We start from the raw sequence: 20720 nt of genomic DNA, 5'->3' as shown, positions 1-20720 counted from the left end.
ATTGCATCACTAACTTTAATACTACTAGCACTAAAGTCTATAGGTTATATACTGTTCATAAATTTGCCAACATTTCATATATATGTTGTATCTTTCCAAAATACCATGTCTCCATTTTTTATAATGATCTTTAAATCCTCAGATTGATATGTTTTTCAAAACAATTTGATTTGGAGAGGGAATATGTATATACATATTCCAACACACATTACATATCATGAGAGTGTTGATAAGAGGGGAAGAGATGCCCAAATCCTGGCTTCTAAAATGTAAAAGTTGAAAAATACCATATTTTGATTCAATTCACTATATTTCAAACTCAATTGATATAGTCTGCAAAATAATTGATTTTGCCTTAAATCTCTAAACCCATTCTTCTCCCAAGAAGGTACTCTCTACTCTCCTGAAATCCTAAATACCTTGTAATGGATAATATTTATGGCAAAAGGGGATCCTCCTTTGGGTCAGTATTCACACACTGTTTAGCTGATAATCTTGGTCAAATTAAGATGTTAATTTCCCATCACCAAATGTTAATTCCATCAAAGCAAAGCATTATGAGTAATTTGACAATATTGTAAAGAAACATATACATGTGTAAATCTGGCTTCAAAAATTGAACTGCCATCTTGGGCAACAAAACTTCACTGGACTTCAATTGTTTCATCTATAAGGAGGAAAGGGATGGGAAACAGATTAGAGTGTCTGAATTCTCTTCAGACCTATTATTTTGCATAACAATCCCAATCACCAAACACATTTTGAAAAACACATCAAATTTTATTTAGTATTTAACAATGTACAGAACATTGATAACCAACATACACAAATATCAGAATGGACATCCCAATTGAATAACTTCAGCTACCTGAACAAGTGACATCTGTCTGTCACATAAGAATTCATGTCCAATGGAATTTGCTATAACTATCAGCAAAGATTTGTTTTTATGGGCCATCTGTCAGGATGGACACGGAAATGCTCATTTTTTTATAAAAATTGATGATATTTGTTGAAAAAAGAATCTACATGTATCTGTGCATATATACATATACACACACAATATATACATGTATCTATACATATAAAAAGCTGTTTATGCAGGACTGGTATCATAAATTGGTAGAACATCTCCAATTTATGTCAAACATACTGCTCAATCCTCAACCATAACAATATTAAGATTTGTTGCATGAGTTATTAAGGCAAAATCTTGCTTAAAAAAAGAACCTGTCAATCCTCAATTCTCTACATTTGAGAAAGTTTTCTTTTTTATACCCATTTAGCCTCTTTTCCCTCTAGTCATAGAGTCCAACCAATGCATTTATTTTTTTCATCTGATTTCATTTTATAAAAATAAAAACTACCTTATGCATAGATGAGCATATAAAATTATAATTAAACCAGGTTAACATCACAAAATTAAGTTGAAAATCAATTTCTTGGCTGTTTTGATATTACAGTAACAAATGCTAGTTATTAAGGAAGTTAAGTGTATAGTTGGAACAGACTAAGCCAACTGACCAGGAAGGTTGCAAGGTCTTCTTGTGATACAAACTTATCACTTTTTCAAATAAGTCTCAGGACTAAAAGGCCATTTCCTATCCAAAGATTTTTTTAATTCTAGAACGGAACATCTTTTGATTTTAGTCAGAGCCACTTAGTTGAACATAGTAGCTCACTGAGAAAATAAAATTCCCAGTTTTAAATGATTATGGAAGCATTCTCATGACCATTTATGTAAAAAATTTTAACATATAAAAATTTCTAGGAATAAAAAACAAAATTTAAATTTGTTATGCAAAAATAGCCGCAGTCATTATTTGCTATGTGCTCATAATGGAGCACTGAGTTTATGTCTAGGTTGTGTATCTGAAAGAGTGGTTCTCAATGTGCACAAGACTCAAAATTTCTTGCAGGAAAAAGTCCTCAGAAAGAAAATATCATTGAAGACAGATAATTAAGTGAAATGAATTTCAAACAATCAACATACACTTTTCCAGTGAAGGAGATATTTTATATAGCAAAATGAGAGACAGGAAAACATAAAAGGTGATTTTGACATCTTAATAGATGTACAGGCCATGATAAAAATTTCATATTAAGTACTTCTAACTAAACTAAAACCAACTCACTGTTTCTAACCTCAAAGAAATCTAAAGATTTGGAGATTTAGAGATCTAGACAAGTGATGTCAAACCCCAAAAGAAATGAGGTCAATAAATCATATGCAATGATACATACTGATGTCCCCTTGACTTAGAAAACCACACACAAACACTGTGTGGTCTATTGTCTTTTTAGTTATTTCCAAATTACATTTTAATCTACTTCTGGCAGTTTCTGGACTGCCCATTTGACCTCTGATCTAGTCCTGAAATTAGGAAACAGAGGCACAGAAGCTAAGTGATTCAGTCACACAATGGCAACGGTGCAACTAAAATCCACATATTTGATGACTAATTCTACTACTACGAACCATTGTTTTTAAAAGAAACTTTGGAATAATTTGTAATTTTTTTTTGTAATAGTTGCAGAAAAAAAAAGATCTCAAATTGCCCAAAAACAAACTAAAAAAGAAAAACTGGAGTACTATTCTAAGAAAACAAAAAACCTGGAAGCTAAATAGGTTCTTTCTTGCTTTTTTAGGCTTATTGATATCTCTAGATCATTTCTGAAATGTTGACTTTTCCTCCAACTAAAGCTTTTAAAGATACATTTTGAAGCCAATTTGCAATCACATTGTTACTGAAACCACAAAGACCTACAGTGATAGGAGAAAAAGTCACCAGGAAGCCCTCTTTGGGATGGTTTTTGGCACGTTTCAGAAAAACAACATAATGATAAGTTAGTATGCACATTTATAAATACTCATAAAATTACCACATATAAATAGTCCTATTGCTCACCCGTAGTCCCCCAAGTCAACAGTATATCAGACTATCAGAAGAATTTGGTAGGACACTTTTGAAAGGCAATAGACCAACAAGTATATCACAAGGATTCAGGGAAGGGTAGAAACCCTTACAAGGTATTCCAGTTTTCTTCTGGCAAAATCTTGATTGCCCCTCTTGAAAGGTGAAGTAGGGAGGTCACACAGGTTGAGCAACTAGAGCCACAGCAGCCAAGAGTTCCTTGCCTCTCAAAGAGCTCAAACACAGTTCAGCCAGAATTAACAGCACAAGTTCTATGTATAAAAAGATATGCTTTCCTCAGAGAATTGAAGGGGGTATGCTTTTGAAAGCATACACAACTGTTAATATTGATACTGGCACATTAGTCCTGTTGCTCCAAGTATTTAAATCCAGATGTTTCCTTTCACTCTTGTGGAAAGAAAAAGGAGGCAGCAAATCTAGATTGGTCAAGTATTTTTCTTAGTGGCATTTCATCTCAGTCCATTCATGGAGCAAACTTGGTAGGCTCCTTTCAAAGAAAAGTCAAATGTGGTCAGTGAACCATTACAGGTAAATTATGACACATAATATGACATTCTTTCTCAAAAGATTTTCTCCTAAATCTCTAAAGCAAGGATTCTTAACCTGGGTCCTATGAACATTTTGGGTGTGGGGGTAGAGAAGGTGTCCGAGATGAAGAAGAAACTGCAATTTTATTTTCATTAACCTTTAACCAAAATTTAGAATTTCTTCCAATTATGAATGTAAGGAACAATGAGTAAGGTTCCATAGATTTTAACAGAAAGCCAAGATACAAAAACAAACAAAAAAAGGTTAAGAACCCCTACTCTAAGAGTCTACCACCCACAATACATACTTTTCAAAGGGTATTGTGGCTTCAATATTCAATTAAGGAATTTTTTGAGCAGCCAGATATTTGACTCCTAAAAAGGTACATTTTTCTTCAAATTCTAGAACATTCCTTCAATTTAAACAAAGCCAGTCAAAACTAAAGATTCATTTTTGATTGCCCAGTCATTTAATAAAATACATTTAAAAGAAAATAAGAATCACAGAAAAAATTAAATGAGAAAACTAGATGAAGTCTTATTTGGTAAATCATTGTGACAGTAGCAAATAGTGATTTGTAACATATAAGCCTTTAAAGACAGACATTAAAAAGAGTAAGATAAAATCATGCCTATACAGTTATTAGTAGGGATAGATAATCAAGGGCCCAAGTCTTTCACCAGAGGCACATGAGCTCATCAAAATAGACATGAGATTCTTAAAAAATTAACATGGGAAATCTGTTTTGGAAATTACTGGTAATTTTCCTTATCCCAAAGTTACACCTTTTCCAAATCTTAATAAGAGGTAAAAACTTAGGGTATAATCCATGCAGTATCTATGGTTTGACACATTAAGAAAAAAAAATTATCCAGAGATTAAGAAAAAAGGTCATTAAAACAAAGTCCTATTTCTTGTTGAGGGAAAAGGGAAAAATGAAAAACCAAGGTGATATGAAAATCAAACCTCTCAATAAAAAAATAGTTTTAAGATGGCCACCTGCTGCTCCTTCCTCCAAGAGTCTCCATTTTGGGGGCTTGCTCTTTTGGTGATGAAAATAAGGTAGCTGCCTGTCTTTTAATCTAGACAATCTCTCCAAAGCTGATAATTTTCATTTAAAGTTAATAACACCCAACCGTCTGAATTGTAATCTACAGCAACCAAGAAATGTCTTGTCATTAAACAATGCTAGTGATTTTTATTTAGATTGAAAAGTAGTTTCCCCCTTTCCCAAACAACCATAATGAACCAGATGATTGATCATGTAGTAGGACCATTCAGTTTTTCTTTTTTTAATTCCCAGCAAACACTGTATGACCATTTATAATGCTATACGTTACACTCACAAGTACTGCCTTCTGCGTAATGAAAATCTTTATACATGCTTTATTCTCAATCCTCCCCAAACCCATCTAGTACCAACAGGTCATTTTGCTAAATCATAAAAACAATAAAAGACAAGAAACTGCAATCACAACTTTTGTGAAAAGGTCTGAAACACTCTGGAAAAGACATTTTCTTGTAAAGCTAATGCTTCTAGTGGTACCAATTACAACACAAGTTGTCTTCAGATGCTCAAGAATGTGTCCATCAGTGATATGATTTTATGTTTTGCTTTATTTATGTTCAACTTTATTTATTGGGGGTTAACCTCAAGAATTTCGAAGGATATCAAATCTAAAGTGGTAGCTGAGATTACTCTCACAGTTTAAGGAACAACAGTAGTTTATTATTGTTACTATTACTGCCTACCCAAGGCTGAAGGTTCCAATTTGGTAACCTATTTAACCCAAAAGGTATGTTTCCCAATTGAAGGGCATTACCAGAGATAGGGGGAAAGCTTCTCCCCACTATTAAGGGCAATCTCAATGTCCTGGTAGGTTACAATCGTTTGTTTCATACTAATATTAGGTCTATTCAATTTTACATCAGACATCCAAAAGGCATTTTATTTTTCTTCCTCATACAAGCTAGATATGTGTAAAAAACCTGCCTTTTCACATCTTCTCTCCTAGGGCAATCTGTACCCTAAGACTATCCCCCTAAATAGGCAAAAGAAATAAAATAAAAAGGAGACAGGCATCTATAAATCCTTTTTTGGTTTAAATTTCAATATAAGGAAGGTTTGCCATAGCAGTATATTGCATTCCTCCATTAGGTCCAACAGAGTTAGCCACTATTAATGGAATTTTGTCTTAAGCTGGGAAAAGGATAATCACTTCCCTAAGTAGACTTGTTGCCCTCATTGGGATGTCTTAAGAATCTCTAGGCTGGAAATAAGTCTCATGGATTGAAAGTTTCCTCAAACACAGTTACAACAGAAGCTGAGGAAAGCATGAGGAAAAATGGGGGGAAAGAAGAAAAAATTATCTAATTGAAAATTACATCATGTATCATATAGACAATGGGCCTATTTCTTATATCATCCTTTCCCTCATAACCCTTAGACCAGAATCAAAGTCAGTCACAGTCCAAAGTATTAGCAAGCATGTGAGTTTCTGGAAATTTAAAAACACACACACATATCTATATGTATGTTCATGTGTCTATATACATACATGCATATACATACACGTGTGTGTCTGTGTGTGGTGTATCTTTTTTAAAAATCTGGTGCAAAAAATCTGGCTGAAGTGTCAAGAATTCTCATTTACAAACAACATTCAGTTGGAAAACAGATGGCACTGAGTGGCCTGTCACAGCAGTGACAGAAGTAACTATAAGCTTGTTGAAGGTAAGATGAATAAAAGACAAATGAGAAGCAGGGAATGAAGGGTATTGGGAGAGAAGAAAGGAGTAGAGAAAATTTTTTTTATTCTTCACGGCTTTTTCAGACCCACAACAAGTTCTTGAAGTACACACGCCCAATGCTGTATTCTTCTTTTAGCTATAGACATGAAAACAAAACAAATGATAAAATACCCTCCTCTATCCTGTACTCTCAAGAAAATGCATAGCACAGTCAAAAGATATTATTTAGATGTCATCTTAGGAGAACTTAAAACTGGGACATGAAGTGAGGACGCACACTATCCAGTGGCCGGGTTAAGATTTCACAGCCAGTGTCTGTGACTAGCAAGGTATGCTCAAATTGAGCAGATCGTTTCCCATCTCTTGTCACTGCTGTCCAACCATCTGGCCAGGTCTCATCTTGCCATCCACCTTAAAAAGTAAAAAATATAGTACAAATTGAAAAACAAAGAAGTATTTGTAACTTGGCATGCATAAATCTTCTGGATCAATGTATTTATGTGGAATATATATTTTGTGGAATCATGTTGAGAACTTGCCCCTCTTTACATAGTTACAAAATAATATTACAACAATACTTATAAGATCTATATGTCTCCTGAATGAGAAATCCTCATCAATCTTATTCAACTATCATTTCCAAAGTAGTGCTCTCCATTGAGTTTTCCTTCCTTTAACAAAGGGTTGGCTAATCACATAATTTGAGGGATACCTGGGAAAGCCTAGAGGGAACTGTTCTCCCTTTAGATAGAACTAGAAAGTGGCCAGAAAGGGCCCTAAATAGATCATTTTTAATAGAGTAAGTCTTCTTTTTCCTTTGCTGTTCACTGGATTAGGGAATGATCAGAATGATCAATTCAGTTTATAGAAGTACCTCTTCAGTTCACCTTTGATTACTGGATAGTATAATTCTTACAGGAATTATTCCAAGAGAAATTAAATGGTTATATAGTGTTGGATAAAATGAAACATTTGCTGAACTTTCACCTGAGTTTAGTGTAGGCTCCTTTTTCTCTCCTGGTTAAAATTTGTATAAGCTCTCAAACTCTGACAGTTATCTGGAGGGTTTTCTTATTTAGGTTATTTAGCTTATCATGTTCTTTTAGAAGACTGATGATCCTGAAGTTATCACTGCACATTCTGTCTTCAAAGTCAGTAACTTTGGCCTGAATGGAATTTGTGTTCCCTCCTTTTCTAATCCCTTCTCTTTTAAAAACACTGTTGCCTTTTGATTTTCTTTTGCTAAGTTTTTTCTCCCAGAATTTGTGCATTCCAAATTTGTTACTCTTATTCACTTTTCTAAATCAGCCAACTCAATTTTTTTTAATTCTGCAGGAATTCTAGATTTCTGACATTCATTTAAAATGGATTTTATGTGTTCTTTTGAATTACTCCACAGTTTCAGATTGTACTATGTATTCTTAGAATTTATAGGATTCTTTAATCATATATTATTCGTTCACTTTCCCTTTTATTATGATATTTGTTATCAGAGCTTTATATTCTTTGGGGATTTTAAAACTTTTCTTTCTTGTAGTGTCAGGATTTTCCCTGCTGATCTGTCTGTTTTTGCCTTGTGGCTTTTTCTTTTAACACATTTGATATTTCAGACCTATTTGATATTCCTTGCCACTAACTTTTACTAGTTAAGTAGGTCCCCCAATAAGGTTGCAAGGCTACTTTAGCCTACGTAGGCTTAGGAATACAGTTATAGGCTTCATCAGATTGGTTCCATCTACATTTATAGCCAGTTTCCAGCACATGAAATACTTAATAGTAGCTGTTCTTGTTAGTCAGCTTCATGTGACTGGGCAGAATCACCTCTGCCATTTCTTAAAGGACGAAGGGGATGTGGGGGAGTTTTCAAGCCCTCTGCCTTCTCTTTAACTAAACTACATAGGGCATGTAAAAGTCAAGTAGGGCAAAGATTTATTATTAAATGTTTAGGAAAAATAACTAAGAATTGCTACTAGATATTTTAACCTATTAAGAAAATGGAAGGTGACCATAGAATATTTGATGAGAGCCTAAATCTAGTACCATTCAAAACCATACTTCTAAAGGGGAAGAAGAGACATGTGAGGAAATAAGGAAGGAAGGCATATAGGAAAGGGCAGAGGAAAAGATAGCTGACTGTCAAGTACAGAAAAGAGAAAAGCAAGGAAAAGGAGATAAGAAAACAAAATGGGATAAAGAGAGAAAAAGAAGAGAATAAAGGAAATAAAAAGGCAAAAGAAATAGCTTGGAGAGAAACAAAAGAAAGGGGAAAATAAAGGCAATGCAGGATAATGGGACAGATACACAGAATGAACAAGAAGATTCAGGAAAAAAATCTGTAGAAATAGATATGTGGTATAATAATCTGTATTTATAAAGTAATTTCCTTTATAAAAGTTGTCGTTAAAAATGTATACATTATTCATTCTGAACAAGTCACAGGTGAAACATTTCTAAGTTTCACAAAGATTAAAAAACCTGTAAAAACAGATGAAATAGTATTCTTCTATCAAATTGCATTCTCGGTTCAAAATACAGAGGGAGAGAATTCTGAGTTGGCAGAGTGATTAGAAGTAGTTTCAGCCAGAACCACAGGATCTTTTACCTCCTGGACAGCCTGAGGAATCCTGGAACACTGAGGGAACCTCTGCTGATAAAGAATACCAGGCCCAGCTATGCCGCTGAGATATAACCCTGAGCAAGATGGAACCAGCATGTGTCCATTGACAGCAGAAGTAGTGGGGCAGGGAAGCTGCTGGCTGCAGGGAATTACAGAAGGGTAGAGTTCTTGGTTTGGGGTTCTAGATTAGAGAGGAAAGCAAAAGGCACCATCATCCCCTCCACCTCAGAATTAGAGATGCTTACATTAATTAATTCTCATTAAAAAAATGAACAAAGGACAAAGAACTTAACTTCAGAAACTTACTATATAGGAATAGGGAAGACCAGGATTCATCTTCAAAGGAAAACAGTAAAGTGAAAAATACTTCTCCTACCCCAAAGAGAAATGTTAAATGGCTACCTGCTCAGAAAGAATTTGTAGAACTCAAATAACTTTAAATACCAAATGAGAGAGGTTGAGAAAAAACTTTTAAAAAAAAAAAAGAAAGAAAAAATCATTCAAGAAAAACAAGATTATGAAAAGAAAATCAACTAACTAAAAAAGGGAGATAACAATATTTAAAGAAAATAATTCTTTGAAAATAGGAACTGGGCAAGGGGAAGCCAATGAAGCTATAAAAATCCAAGAAATAACAAAACAAAATATAAAGAATGAAAAAATAGAACAAAATGTGAAATGTCTTATAAGAAAAATAACAAATCTGGAGAACAGATCAATAAGAGAAAACAAGAATAACTGGATGATCTGAAAGCTGTGACCCCCTCCCCCCCAAAAAAAGAACCGTGATACAATAATTCAAGAAATAATCAAAAAGAAATTGTTCTGAAGTGATAAGACACAAAGGGAAAATAAAAACAGAAGTTTACCAATCACCACCTCAAAAAGATCTTACATGAAAACATGTAGGAACATTATTGTTAAGTTTTGAAACCCCCAGATCAAAGAGAAAATTTTATAATAAACAAAAAAATTCAAATATGAAGACACAATTAGAACTGTACAAGATTTATCAGTTATCAGCAGCTACAATAAGAAACTGCAGGTACTAGAATATCATATACCTACAATCAAAAGAATTAGATCTGCAGCCAAAAATATTATAGCCAGCAAAATAAACAAACAAACAAAAAGGACATTCAACCAATTTGCAGATAGATGTTCAGGATTTTGTCCCAACCAAACCTGAATCCAATAGAAAATTTAACATATAAGAACGTTCAACATGAAAGACTCATTTTAAGGAATTCCACAAAAATAACCTGCTTATGTTTTACACGTGGAAATGTAAACTATACGTTTAATATTGACATCAGTAATTGGGTAGTTCAAAAGAAAAATTGGGGCAGAGCTCAGTATGATTTGACTCTAAAAAGCAAAACTGTCTAGGAAAAGGCAAAATAGTAATAATGCTACATAGATGAGGTGCAGAGGAAGAACTGACACAGAGGCATTAGAAGGGAGAGGATGACTGGTAGTTCTGAAAACCTACTCACATTGGGAATGGGTTAAATAGGAAAACACACACACACACACACACACACACACTTTGAAGGGTATAGCATCTCCAAAATCCATAAAAAATAAGGGAAGGGAATAGGATAATATGGGGTGTTCAGATGAATGGAAATGGGATAAGGTATATAGATTAATGTGAATGGGATAATGAGGGAGGGAAAAGATAGGGAGATGTGGTATTCTCTCTCTTTTTTTTTTTTTTAAATAATATGAAGTTTCTCTCTGGGAGCAGGTTTCTTGGGGAGGTAGCTCTAGTATCAGTTCAGCTCAATAATCACCCCAAATGCAGCCAGGGATTAAAGTACAGTCTTTTATGTCTCTTCCAAAATCTTATCTCCTTCACTTGGGGCTCAGTTAATTTACTGGAGGCCTTCTCTCTTCTTGGTTCCAAGAGCTCTTGCCGCTAGTCCTTTGCCTCTGCTCCCTTTAGCCTCCAGCCAGCACAAAGGTGAAAGAATGAATGTGTCTGTGCCTCCGAGAGTGGGCTTCTGGCTCTCAATCTCCCAGAGTGCTCTTTGGCCCTAAGAGCTTCTTGCTTATATGAGCTCTCTTAAAGGTGTGAACACAAGCATTGTTTCTATCAGTTCCACTTAGTACCTTGTTTCAAGTTCTGGCCCATAACATCTCCTTGTAAGATCAGATCAATCATACTGAACCATGCTAAATTAGATAATTATTGTCTCTATCAACTCTAATGACTCAATAGTTTGTAAGGATTCTAAAAGGAATATAAAGGAGGAATTTATGGGTGGAAGGAGGTTAAGTAATATCAAGGTAAGTTAAGGAGTAAAATTAAAGTAGCAGGAATAACACAATAAGAAGAATCAGGAGTAGAATTTATTTAAAAAAAAAAAAAAGTAGGGCCAATAATCACTGATCTCAAAGTCAAACTTAAAGATTCAACCAAGAGAGAAATCTATATTATATGCCAGTCATATTAATATTGTTTTAGATGCATGTCTACATATGTGTATATACATATATACATATGTGTGTATTTATGTACACTTGTAGATTGTGTATGTGTGCAAATAGATATATGTATCTGGGGGTGGTAGTGGTGAATGTGTGTGTGTGTGTGTGTGAGTGTGAATGTGTGTGTGTGTGTGTGTGTGTGTGTATTTATAAATATATCCATGCTTAATGGTAGCCTTCTCTGAGGATGTGGGGAGGATGAAAGGGGGAAAAAAAAAGAATGAAGTAAAAAGTGCACAGCAGCAAACAAAAGAATAGTTTAGAAGGAAGCAAAGATGGGCAGTCATGAATATAATGTTTTCTATTGTTATATATTTTTTAAATGGAAAATTATTGCATGTTTTGAATTCCCCCCTCCCCCCGATGTTTTTCTGGGCACATAACAATGTTTTGTATTTTCCTTTTCTTTTTTTTTTTTTGAATTTGTTTTTTATTTTTGAATTTAGTTTTAAATAAATATTTAGAAAAAGAAACTATGGAGAGACCAAAGACAAAGTAATTCATACTCTGATAAACATCTAAATGACAGAACAGCTGGCTTTTTCAATTAATAACTTTTCCCCAGAAAAATCTGAGATGATTCTGTTTATCTATAGTGTGATAAAATAGAATATATAAAAAATAAAAATAAGTATTTAACTACTTGTCTAGGATTACCTCTATAAATACAAGCCCTTTACTACTGAACACATGGGTTTTAATAAAGTTATGCTACATCACAAGAGACTTTTATTTTGTGATCATCTAAATCTCCCAAACCAAGATTAGCAAATTGATTGCTTATTCTTATGAACTATTACCTTTTTGATAAAGGCACAGTGCTCAGATACCATATAGAGAGAGCAAAAGACTGGGGTGTCAGGCAAAAGCCTAATGGTGCCGCTGAAATTAAGGTCTCCAGACTCCCACTCAAAATCTCTAAAAGACAATAGCTTAAAAACTTGTATCTGACTCTTGGTTGTAAGTCTGCTCTAAATAACTTCTACATGGCCTATCATTAGACTGAAGCTCCTTGAGAGCAGGAAGTACCTGCATATAGCTAGGCATTTTATGAATATTTGTTAAAAACTATTGTTTCCTTTTTGTAGGTAAATAGCTTTTGTTAGGCCTTAGTGACTATCCCAAGGTAAGTATTTACTTCCTAAAACCTTTGTGATTTACCCTCAGTTCTATATACATATTTAACTTTTACTGTAATCAGAAAAGCCAAGTCTCCCAATGAAATCTATAATCACAACAGAGATAATTAATTTTAAAACTAGTAATAAAGTCTTAGGTCAATCAAGTGACTTTTTGTTCTACACCAACACTTTTAAATAAGGGTAAAAAATGCCTATTTTCTAATTTCTCTGTCCAGTCTTCAGCAGGCTGAAAAAAAAAAAAAATCACAACATGTGCCTCTCCTGTCAGTTCCTAAGATCACAAAGCAAAAACAATCAAATGAGACAACCAGAATAAGTAGTGAGAGTTCTTTATTTAATGCCGTCAACCAGTCTTGCCTGAGTGAATTATGTTGAAGATGTCAAAAAAGAAAAAGAGACAATTTTTCCTGGATAAAGGCTGCTATTTTTATGTGACCCAAGTGGCCTTCAACTAAGTCCAACTATAGAATAGCTTCAGCGCTATGCCACTAATCTTTGGAAAGATACTCCAGAATATTCTGTTTTCTAATTTTAATAAAGAGATGGTATCTTCCAAACAAGCAGCAAATAAGCAACTACTAATAGTTTTACTGCCAGATCCAATCACATTGGGCTTAATAAGTTTGGGAACTTAGGGGCTGATTACCTCTAAGTTAGGTCCTACCAAGAGGGACCAGACAATAGCGATGTGAACCAGAACGCTCTGCCAAAATAAATGTTCCCTTTGGGGCCTGCTGACCTTTTTTGTTAAATGTGGTATGGAAGAGAAGAGTGAAGTTCAGAAAGAATCACAAACAAGTTGGACAGTTTTGAAAGTCCCATGTGGAATTATCTTTCCAGGCTATGGTTCACGGCTCTTCTCTTTCCCCAATCTCTTCCAAACAACTGATGGTTTCAGATATGCTGGAATGGATCAACTAGTCCCTCTGGAGTTCAGAACACAAAATGACAGGGAGGCAGCTAGGCCAGCTCTGACTCCCTCATGGATAGACCAAGGAAAATAGTATTGACCTTGTTATTACTATCTACAAACAGAAGGGAGCAAAAGAAAGGGCAAATCCTTCACTGACTTTCTAGAGGGCAGCTACATTTCATTCCGAAGACCCCAGCCCCTGAAGACATCACAAAAGTTGCTGGCTCCTGCTGGATGTTGTTCAAGATGCATCATTCACACACAAAACTCTGACATGAGTTTTCCTACCTACTATGATCTCTTAATGAATCTGCACACGTCTGAATTCTAGCAATTCTTGGGGTGATTTCAACAAGAATATATTCTCTCACCTAGACATTAACATGTAAGCAGTGACTTCTTTCTAACCAAATCCTTCTTCTCATTTGTTTATTTAAATAAAATTGAAGAGCGAGATTAAGAGTGGAGGGCAGGAAATCAAAACAAAGAGGCCAGTGGAAACCTGCTTGTAATTTAACAATTAAGGAGTTGTCCTTTAATTGAGAACTATTATATGTTTGTTTGCTCTCTTACCTTCACAGATCATGGGTTCAATTGTAAATACATGACCAGGCTTCATCACTCCAACAGCTTTATTTTCTGAAATAAAAATGAATGAATCTCAAAATGCAGCATTTCCCATCTTCTTGTCCCTTCCCACTCCCCATCCCCCCAAAATCTTCTTCATGTTTTAGCTTATGAAGTAGACAATTAGAAAAAAGAATTAAGATGAACACTTTTTATTTCTATCAATGATACTTAAATTAATGTCTCATTCCATCTTTTACATATAAGTTTTTCTACAAATACATTTCACTACTTAAAATTGCACTTTCCAAATGGCAAAGCTTCAGGGGAAGGGGGAGAAAGGGGGAGGAGAAATAGCATTACTGCTCATCTGTGAGAAACAAGAGCTTGAGTGTATTATGGGAAAGAAGTTCCAGCAATAAAAGCTCGAAATGGAACAAATATTCATACCAACAAATTATCCTTGTCTTCCACTTTGGGAAAGTAAATAGCCTTTGTTTCTGGTTTTGTTTGGGTAGTTCTTGGGTTTTTTTTAAAGGGGAAAAGAGGAGAATGGTGTTTGCTCTGGAAGAAAGCAATGAAATGAAATGAACACTATTCCTACTGGAATATTATTTTATTCTGCATGTGTTAATGGTATTGTGTTTCTTGATTTCAAATTTTAATTAAAAGATAAAATATTATTTTAAAAAACATATTTTCTAAAGTATTGCCAAAAGACAGCTGAAGAATAGGAACAGAAGAATAGCTCATATTTCTTCAAAACTCCCAAAGATAAAGGCAATGATTTCCTCTATTGCGTCTTTTCTCTCAGTTGCTTAATAATAGCCCTCTAAATAAGACTAGATTTTCTGGATTTTTACAATAAATTTCTCTTGGTTATGTGAATATGTAGGAAATTTCAGAACATTCTGAAAGTCATGGAGTAGGGGGGAAAAAAAGAAAAAGAAACTATTCAGTAGTCAGCCTAGAAAGTGGCAAATCAAATATGTGAGAGCAGTAAAAAAATCAGGCAACCTGGGTTCCAGGCTTAGTTCTACTCTTGTTTTGCTCTGTGTCCTTGGACAAGCTATCAGGCTTCTATTTTTCAGCTTCCCTAGTCTTCAAGTATGTATTTTGTAAAAGCCTTTTGAAAACTATCAAGTGGTCAAGCAAATATGAGATACTATTATTATTACCTCCCACCTCTGACTTCATCAGAGGAGGAAGGCTAAAAAAGGAAACATATATAATCTAACTTCAAACAGGGAGCATTCATTTTTGCTTTACAGAAATACTATGACTGGGAAGATAAGAATTAGAAGAAGCAGAACTTAGGGACTAATGGAGGCAGGGAGTTGAAACCTCTTATACATCCTGGCTATGCAACCCCAAGCAAGTCACAATTTTTCAGATGTGAAAATCTCAAGAATATGAAGTTTGTAGAGCACATGCTGATCTCCACTGGTAGAGAGGGAATTCCTCACCTAGAGTAGGTCTGAGAGGGAGGAAAAAATAGAAAGAGGAAGGGAGGGAGGGAAAAGAGAAAGGAAAGAAAGAGAAAAGGAGGAAGAAAGAAGGAAGAAAGGAAAGAAGGAGGAGGGAGGAAAGGAAAATAAGAAGAGGAGGGGGAGAAAAGGAGGCAAGGAGAGAGGGAGCAGAGAGGGAAAGGAGGGATGAAATAAAAGAGGGAGGGAGGGAGGGAAAAAAAGAAAAAAGAAAGCAAGACCATTGGAGGGGAAATTATGCACACTACATATCTCCTTTCTCTGCTTAGATAAGGAATTGTCTGTGAGCCACTAGTAAAGCAACACTTATTAAGTATACAATTTTCCTTTTATGGCCATATCTTTAAAAATTAGTCACTACAGACGACTGAAAATTCCTATTGCATCATTAGAAATTACGCCTAGAAATGTTGAGAAGTTGGTTGATTTTGTTATGGTAAAACACACAAATAAGCCTCACCAAATACTTAGGAATCAAGAATCTTGCTACTGATAGGTTTCATGCCTCCTGACAGAAAGCAAAATGAAAGCTATATCCTGCTAGAGATGGGAGTAGGGTTAGAGAGGAAAGGTTAAGTCATATTCAGTCTCCTTGCTAAATGTTCACACCTACCATTAGATAGGCTGCTAGATCCCAGCAATATGGAAGATTAGGCAGTGGACCTTTTACTCCATCTAGTATCATTTCCCAATGGTTAGTTTCCTACTTACCTAACCCTTGTAATACTGAATATAGAGAAGACAAATTTTTCTCCTTAATCAAATCTGTCTGCTTCCTTAATTCCCATTTCTCTCAACCCTAATCCAATAAAATCCTGGTCTAGAAATGCATTATTATTTTAGGACTCGTGCAACTTCCTCCTAATACCATTTCATCTCTTGTTCCAGCCACCTTCAGACTCCCTTTTGACATTGCTGTTTCTCTGGCCACCCTTTCAAAGCCTAGGAGCACTTCCATTTAAAATACAGTCATCCTATTGGGAGAATATATTGTTCTCCCTAGTTCAACTCTCAGACTCTTCCCCCCACTATCATGATTCAAGACCTCTGTTCCCCTGAGGTTCCCTCAATCCAATTTTATCACACAATCCAGAGTTGGGTGGCAGGAATACTCTGACCTCTTAGATATTCTCTCTTCTTTCTAAATGAATTCCTTACTGGCTTAAGTCTTCCATTTTGTCCCAACTCATCTCTCCTTTTAGGGGACTTCCAGATATGCGATGGTATTACTTCATAAATTCTAAATTCCCAGTTCTTTAATCAACTGAACTCTCATGACCTGCTTTTCTACTTTAACTCAGCTAGACATAAGAATGATGATATCCTTGACTTTGCCATTAACCACAAGTGTTACAATTCCATATTCAAGAAATTCCTTTATCTTCTCATAACATGTTATCTTTCCATCTCTCTCTAGACTTTACTTCTTTTAAATCTATTCATTCCCCTCAATGGCATCCCCCACTTCCACCATCTCTCATACAACCCTTGCTATAGCTACATTCTCCCCTCTCCCCAATGTTTATCCCTTGTTGAACCATTTCAACTCTCACTATTCTCTACTCTTGAATTTTCTTTTTCCCTTCCTTTATAAACCAATCACATCTCGTCAAAAGTCCCAACACTGGATTATACTTACCATATGCCTCCTTCCCTCTTATTCATGTGCAACCGAAGGAAAATGATTGAAATCACAGAATTATGTTCCATCACACATTTCTTCTACTTAGTCTCAACTAAGCCCTAACTGCCACAAAATAACCCTATGACCCTTCCCTAATTAATCCCCTATCCAACTCATACAGAAGCTGCTCCAAGTCTCAAGATTTATTCTATTCACTGGGACTCTGCCTCATCTCACATACCCTATTCAGCTCCTCCCTTCACACTCATCTCTGATCATGAAGTCTCTCATCCTTGCCATCCTACCCCATCTTCCACTGCAAACTACAATGACCACACTGCCAAAGTTCTTTCATCTCTTTTCATAATCATCTGCTTATGTGCTTCTGATTTAATCATTTAACTGAAACTTCTATTTCCAGAGACAACAAAACATCTCTGACTTGACAGAAAAGCTTCTTCTGGATCCTTACTCTCAACTCTGACACTTAACCTCCCCTTCTCCTCCTGGCCACTCTCCTCTAGAGGTTTTTGTGAGGGTGACCAGTCTTCTGTTTTTCTCCTGTCAGATTTCTCTCAATTTCCTCTGTTGGATTTTCATCCATGATTCCTAGGTCTGCTTCTCTCTTTCTCTGTATGCTCTCATTCAGTGATTCAATGGCAGGTATGAGCTTAGTTATCACCATTCTCCAATTGATTCCCACATATCTATTTACCCCGTACTATTCTCTTTCCTCACTACCAGTCCTATATTACCAACAGACTTTGGTCATTCTAATGAGAGAAGGCAGAGGCATCTCGACTTCAGCCCAGAGGCAACTAGGTGGTGTAGTGGGTACAGCAAGATGACCTATTTCAAATCTGGCCTTTGATACTCCCTAGGTGTGTGACCTTGGGCAAATCACTTAACTTGTTTGTCTCAGTTTCCTCAACTGTAAAATGGGAGAGATAATAGCAACTACTTAGTACAATGCATAGCACACAGTAGGTATTGTTAGTTGTTATTATTATGTCCAAAAACAGAACTCTTTCTCTTTCCCCTCTCACATTTTCTCCTTTTTAAAGTTCTGTATGATTATAGAGCCCATGTCCATCTTTCCAATTATCAAGGTCTGACTCCTTTCTCTCTCATTCACCCAACATATCCAATCAGTTGTATTGTGTTCTGTCATGTTCCATATCCCTTCTTTCTGTTCACACAGCCACAACCCTACCACTCCTGACAGAGTCTCTTATTTGATCTTCCTGTCTCAAGTCTCTGCAAAGTCATTTTCCTAAAGCATGGGTTGCATCCACAATTAAGGTACTCCATATAAACTTTACCTATCACTTGCATTTAAAGCTTTTCCTAACCACTTCCTTCATCTTCAGTTTCTTACATTATACTTCCTTTCAAGTACTCTACAATCCAACCACAAGCCTGGAACACTCTCTTTCCCAGCCTCCAAATTTCAGAATCCCTAGATCCACCACATCTTCCAGGAAATCTTTTCTGGCCCCTCAGCTACCAGCAAGCACAATTTTTTTTTTTTTAAGTGCAAAACATTTCCATAAAAGTTATTTTGTGCAAGAAAACAGATCTTCCATCTTAATTAAAAAAAAACTTAAGAAAAACAAAGTTTAAGAGAGTGAGTGAGAGAGAGAGAGAGAGAGAGAGAGTGCTTCAGTCTATATTCAGACACAATTAGTTCTTTCTCTGGGATATGGATAGGATTTTTCATCCATCATAAGTCCTTCAGAGTAGTTGTGAATCATTGTACTGCTGAGAATAGCAAAGTCATTTATAGCTGGTCATCCTAGAACATTGTTATTACTTTGTATACAGCACATTTTACTTTGCTTGACTTCATGGAACACCTTCCAGGTTTTTTTCTTTCAAGACCATTCTACTTATTACTTCCCATAGAAGAACAATATTTCCATGACAGTCATACACCACAATTTATCCAGCCATTTGCCAATTATTTGGCATCCCCTCAATTTCCAATTCTTTACCCTGCAAAGAGAGCCACCAAGCACAATTCTAAGGTTACTTTCTTAGATCCTTTAAGCTTACTTTCTATCTACTCTCTAATTATTTTGTATATACTAAATTGTTTTCAATAAACAAGTGTAAGTTTTTTCAAGGGTAGGGACTGTTTTTGCTTTTTCTTTGTATTTCCAGCAGATGCTAGACACAATGAATACAGTTAAGCACTCAATAAATGTTCTTTGATTACATTTTTCTTAAGCATTGCAAAAATCCACAGGATTATCAAGTCCAACCCTAAACCCTTATGGGTAAGGAAACAGGTCCATAATTATGACTTATCCAATTCTAAGTGTTTGAACATGTACTTTTTCCCATTTGCCCCATCCTCTATCACAAATCCTAATATCCTTCAGGGCTCAAACTTCATTCTTTCTAAAGCTTCCCAACCTATTTTCTGACTCCAATGATCAGTTATCTAACTTCTTACAGAGGATAACAATAAAATCAGAAATCTAAATGGTAGGGACTTTAGATGAAATTTCCCTTGTCCAAATTACTCCTCTTACAGATGAAGAACAAGAGGCCTAGGGAACCTAAGTAATCTGATGATATACCTTTTCCTCCTGTTAAGAGTATATCCCCAGCTATATTTTAATAGCTTATATTATACTATTCAGTTATTATAAGTTTTACACATCCAAATCACTATTGATCAGAGAAATGCAAATCAAGAGAACTCTGAGATATCACTACACACCTGTCAGATTGGCTAAGATGACAGGAAAAAATAATGATGAATGTTGGAGGGGATGCGGGAAAACGGGGACACTGATGCATTGTTGGTGGAGTTGTGAACGAATCCAGCCATTCTGGAGAGCGATCTGGAATTATGCCCAAAAAGTTATCAAACTGTGCATACCCTTTGATCCAGCAGTGTTTCTATTGGGCTTATACCCCAAAGAGATACTAAAAAAGGGAAGGGGACCTGTATGTGCTAAAATGTTTGTAGCAGCCCTGTTTGTAGTGGCTAGAAACTGGAAAATGAATGGATGCCCATCAATTGGAGAATGGCTGGGCAAATTGTGGTATATGAATGTTATGGAATATTATTGCTCTGTAAGGAATGACCAGCAGGATGAATACAGAGAGGCTTGGAGAGACCTACATGGACTGATGCTAAGTGAGATGAGCAGAACCAGGAGATCATTATACACTTCGACAACGATATTGTATGAGGATGTATTCTGATGGAAGTGGATTTCTCTGACAAAGAGACTTAACTGAGTTTCATTGGAGAAATGATGGACAGAAACAGCTACACCCAAAGAAGGAATACTGGGAAATGAATGTGAACTATTTGCATTTTTGATTTTCTTCCCGAGTTATTTTTACCTTCTGAATCCAATTCTCCCTGTGCAGCGGGAGAACTGTTCGGTTCTGCAAATATGTATTGTATCTAGGATATACTGCAACATATTTAACATATATAGGACTGCTTGCCATCTTGGGGGGGGGGGGGGGGGGGGGGAGGAAGGAGAGGGGGGAAAAAAACGAAACATAAGTGATTGCAAGGGATAATGTCGTGTAAAAATTATCCTGGCATGGATTCTGTCAATACAAAGTTATTATTAAATAAAATAAAATTTAAAAAAAAAAATAAGTTTTACACAGCATTTTTACTAGTTCTTTTA

The 20720-nt window shown here is 35.6% G+C and overlaps 1 protein-coding gene across 5 annotated transcripts in view; it reads right to left on the bottom strand.

The window, feature by feature from the left end:
- Window positions 1–759: 759 nt before the first annotated feature.
- Window positions 760–20720, bottom strand: part of METAP1 (methionyl aminopeptidase 1) — a 77910-nt gene continuing 57949 nt past the window's right edge. For all 5 annotated transcript variants that reach the window (XM_051966481.1, XM_051966480.1, XM_051966479.1 and 2 more), the window contains 2 exons: window positions 13954–14019; window positions 760–6626 (listed from right to left, as the gene is read on the bottom strand). In XM_051966481.1, the coding sequence (XP_051822441.1) occupies window positions 6463–6626; window positions 13954–14019 (230 nt within the window). In that variant the 3' untranslated portion in view covers window positions 760–6462. The remainder of the gene's footprint in view (window positions 6627–13953; window positions 14020–20720) is intronic.

The sequence above is a fragment of the Antechinus flavipes genome, chromosome 6, assembly GCF_016432865.1.
Source record: "Antechinus flavipes isolate AdamAnt ecotype Samford, QLD, Australia chromosome 6, AdamAnt_v2, whole genome shotgun sequence".
Taxonomy (NCBI): domain Eukaryota; kingdom Metazoa; phylum Chordata; class Mammalia; order Dasyuromorphia; family Dasyuridae; genus Antechinus; species Antechinus flavipes.
The sequence above is the reverse complement of the archived record's forward strand: the minus strand, read 5'-3'. Positions and strand labels throughout refer to the sequence as shown.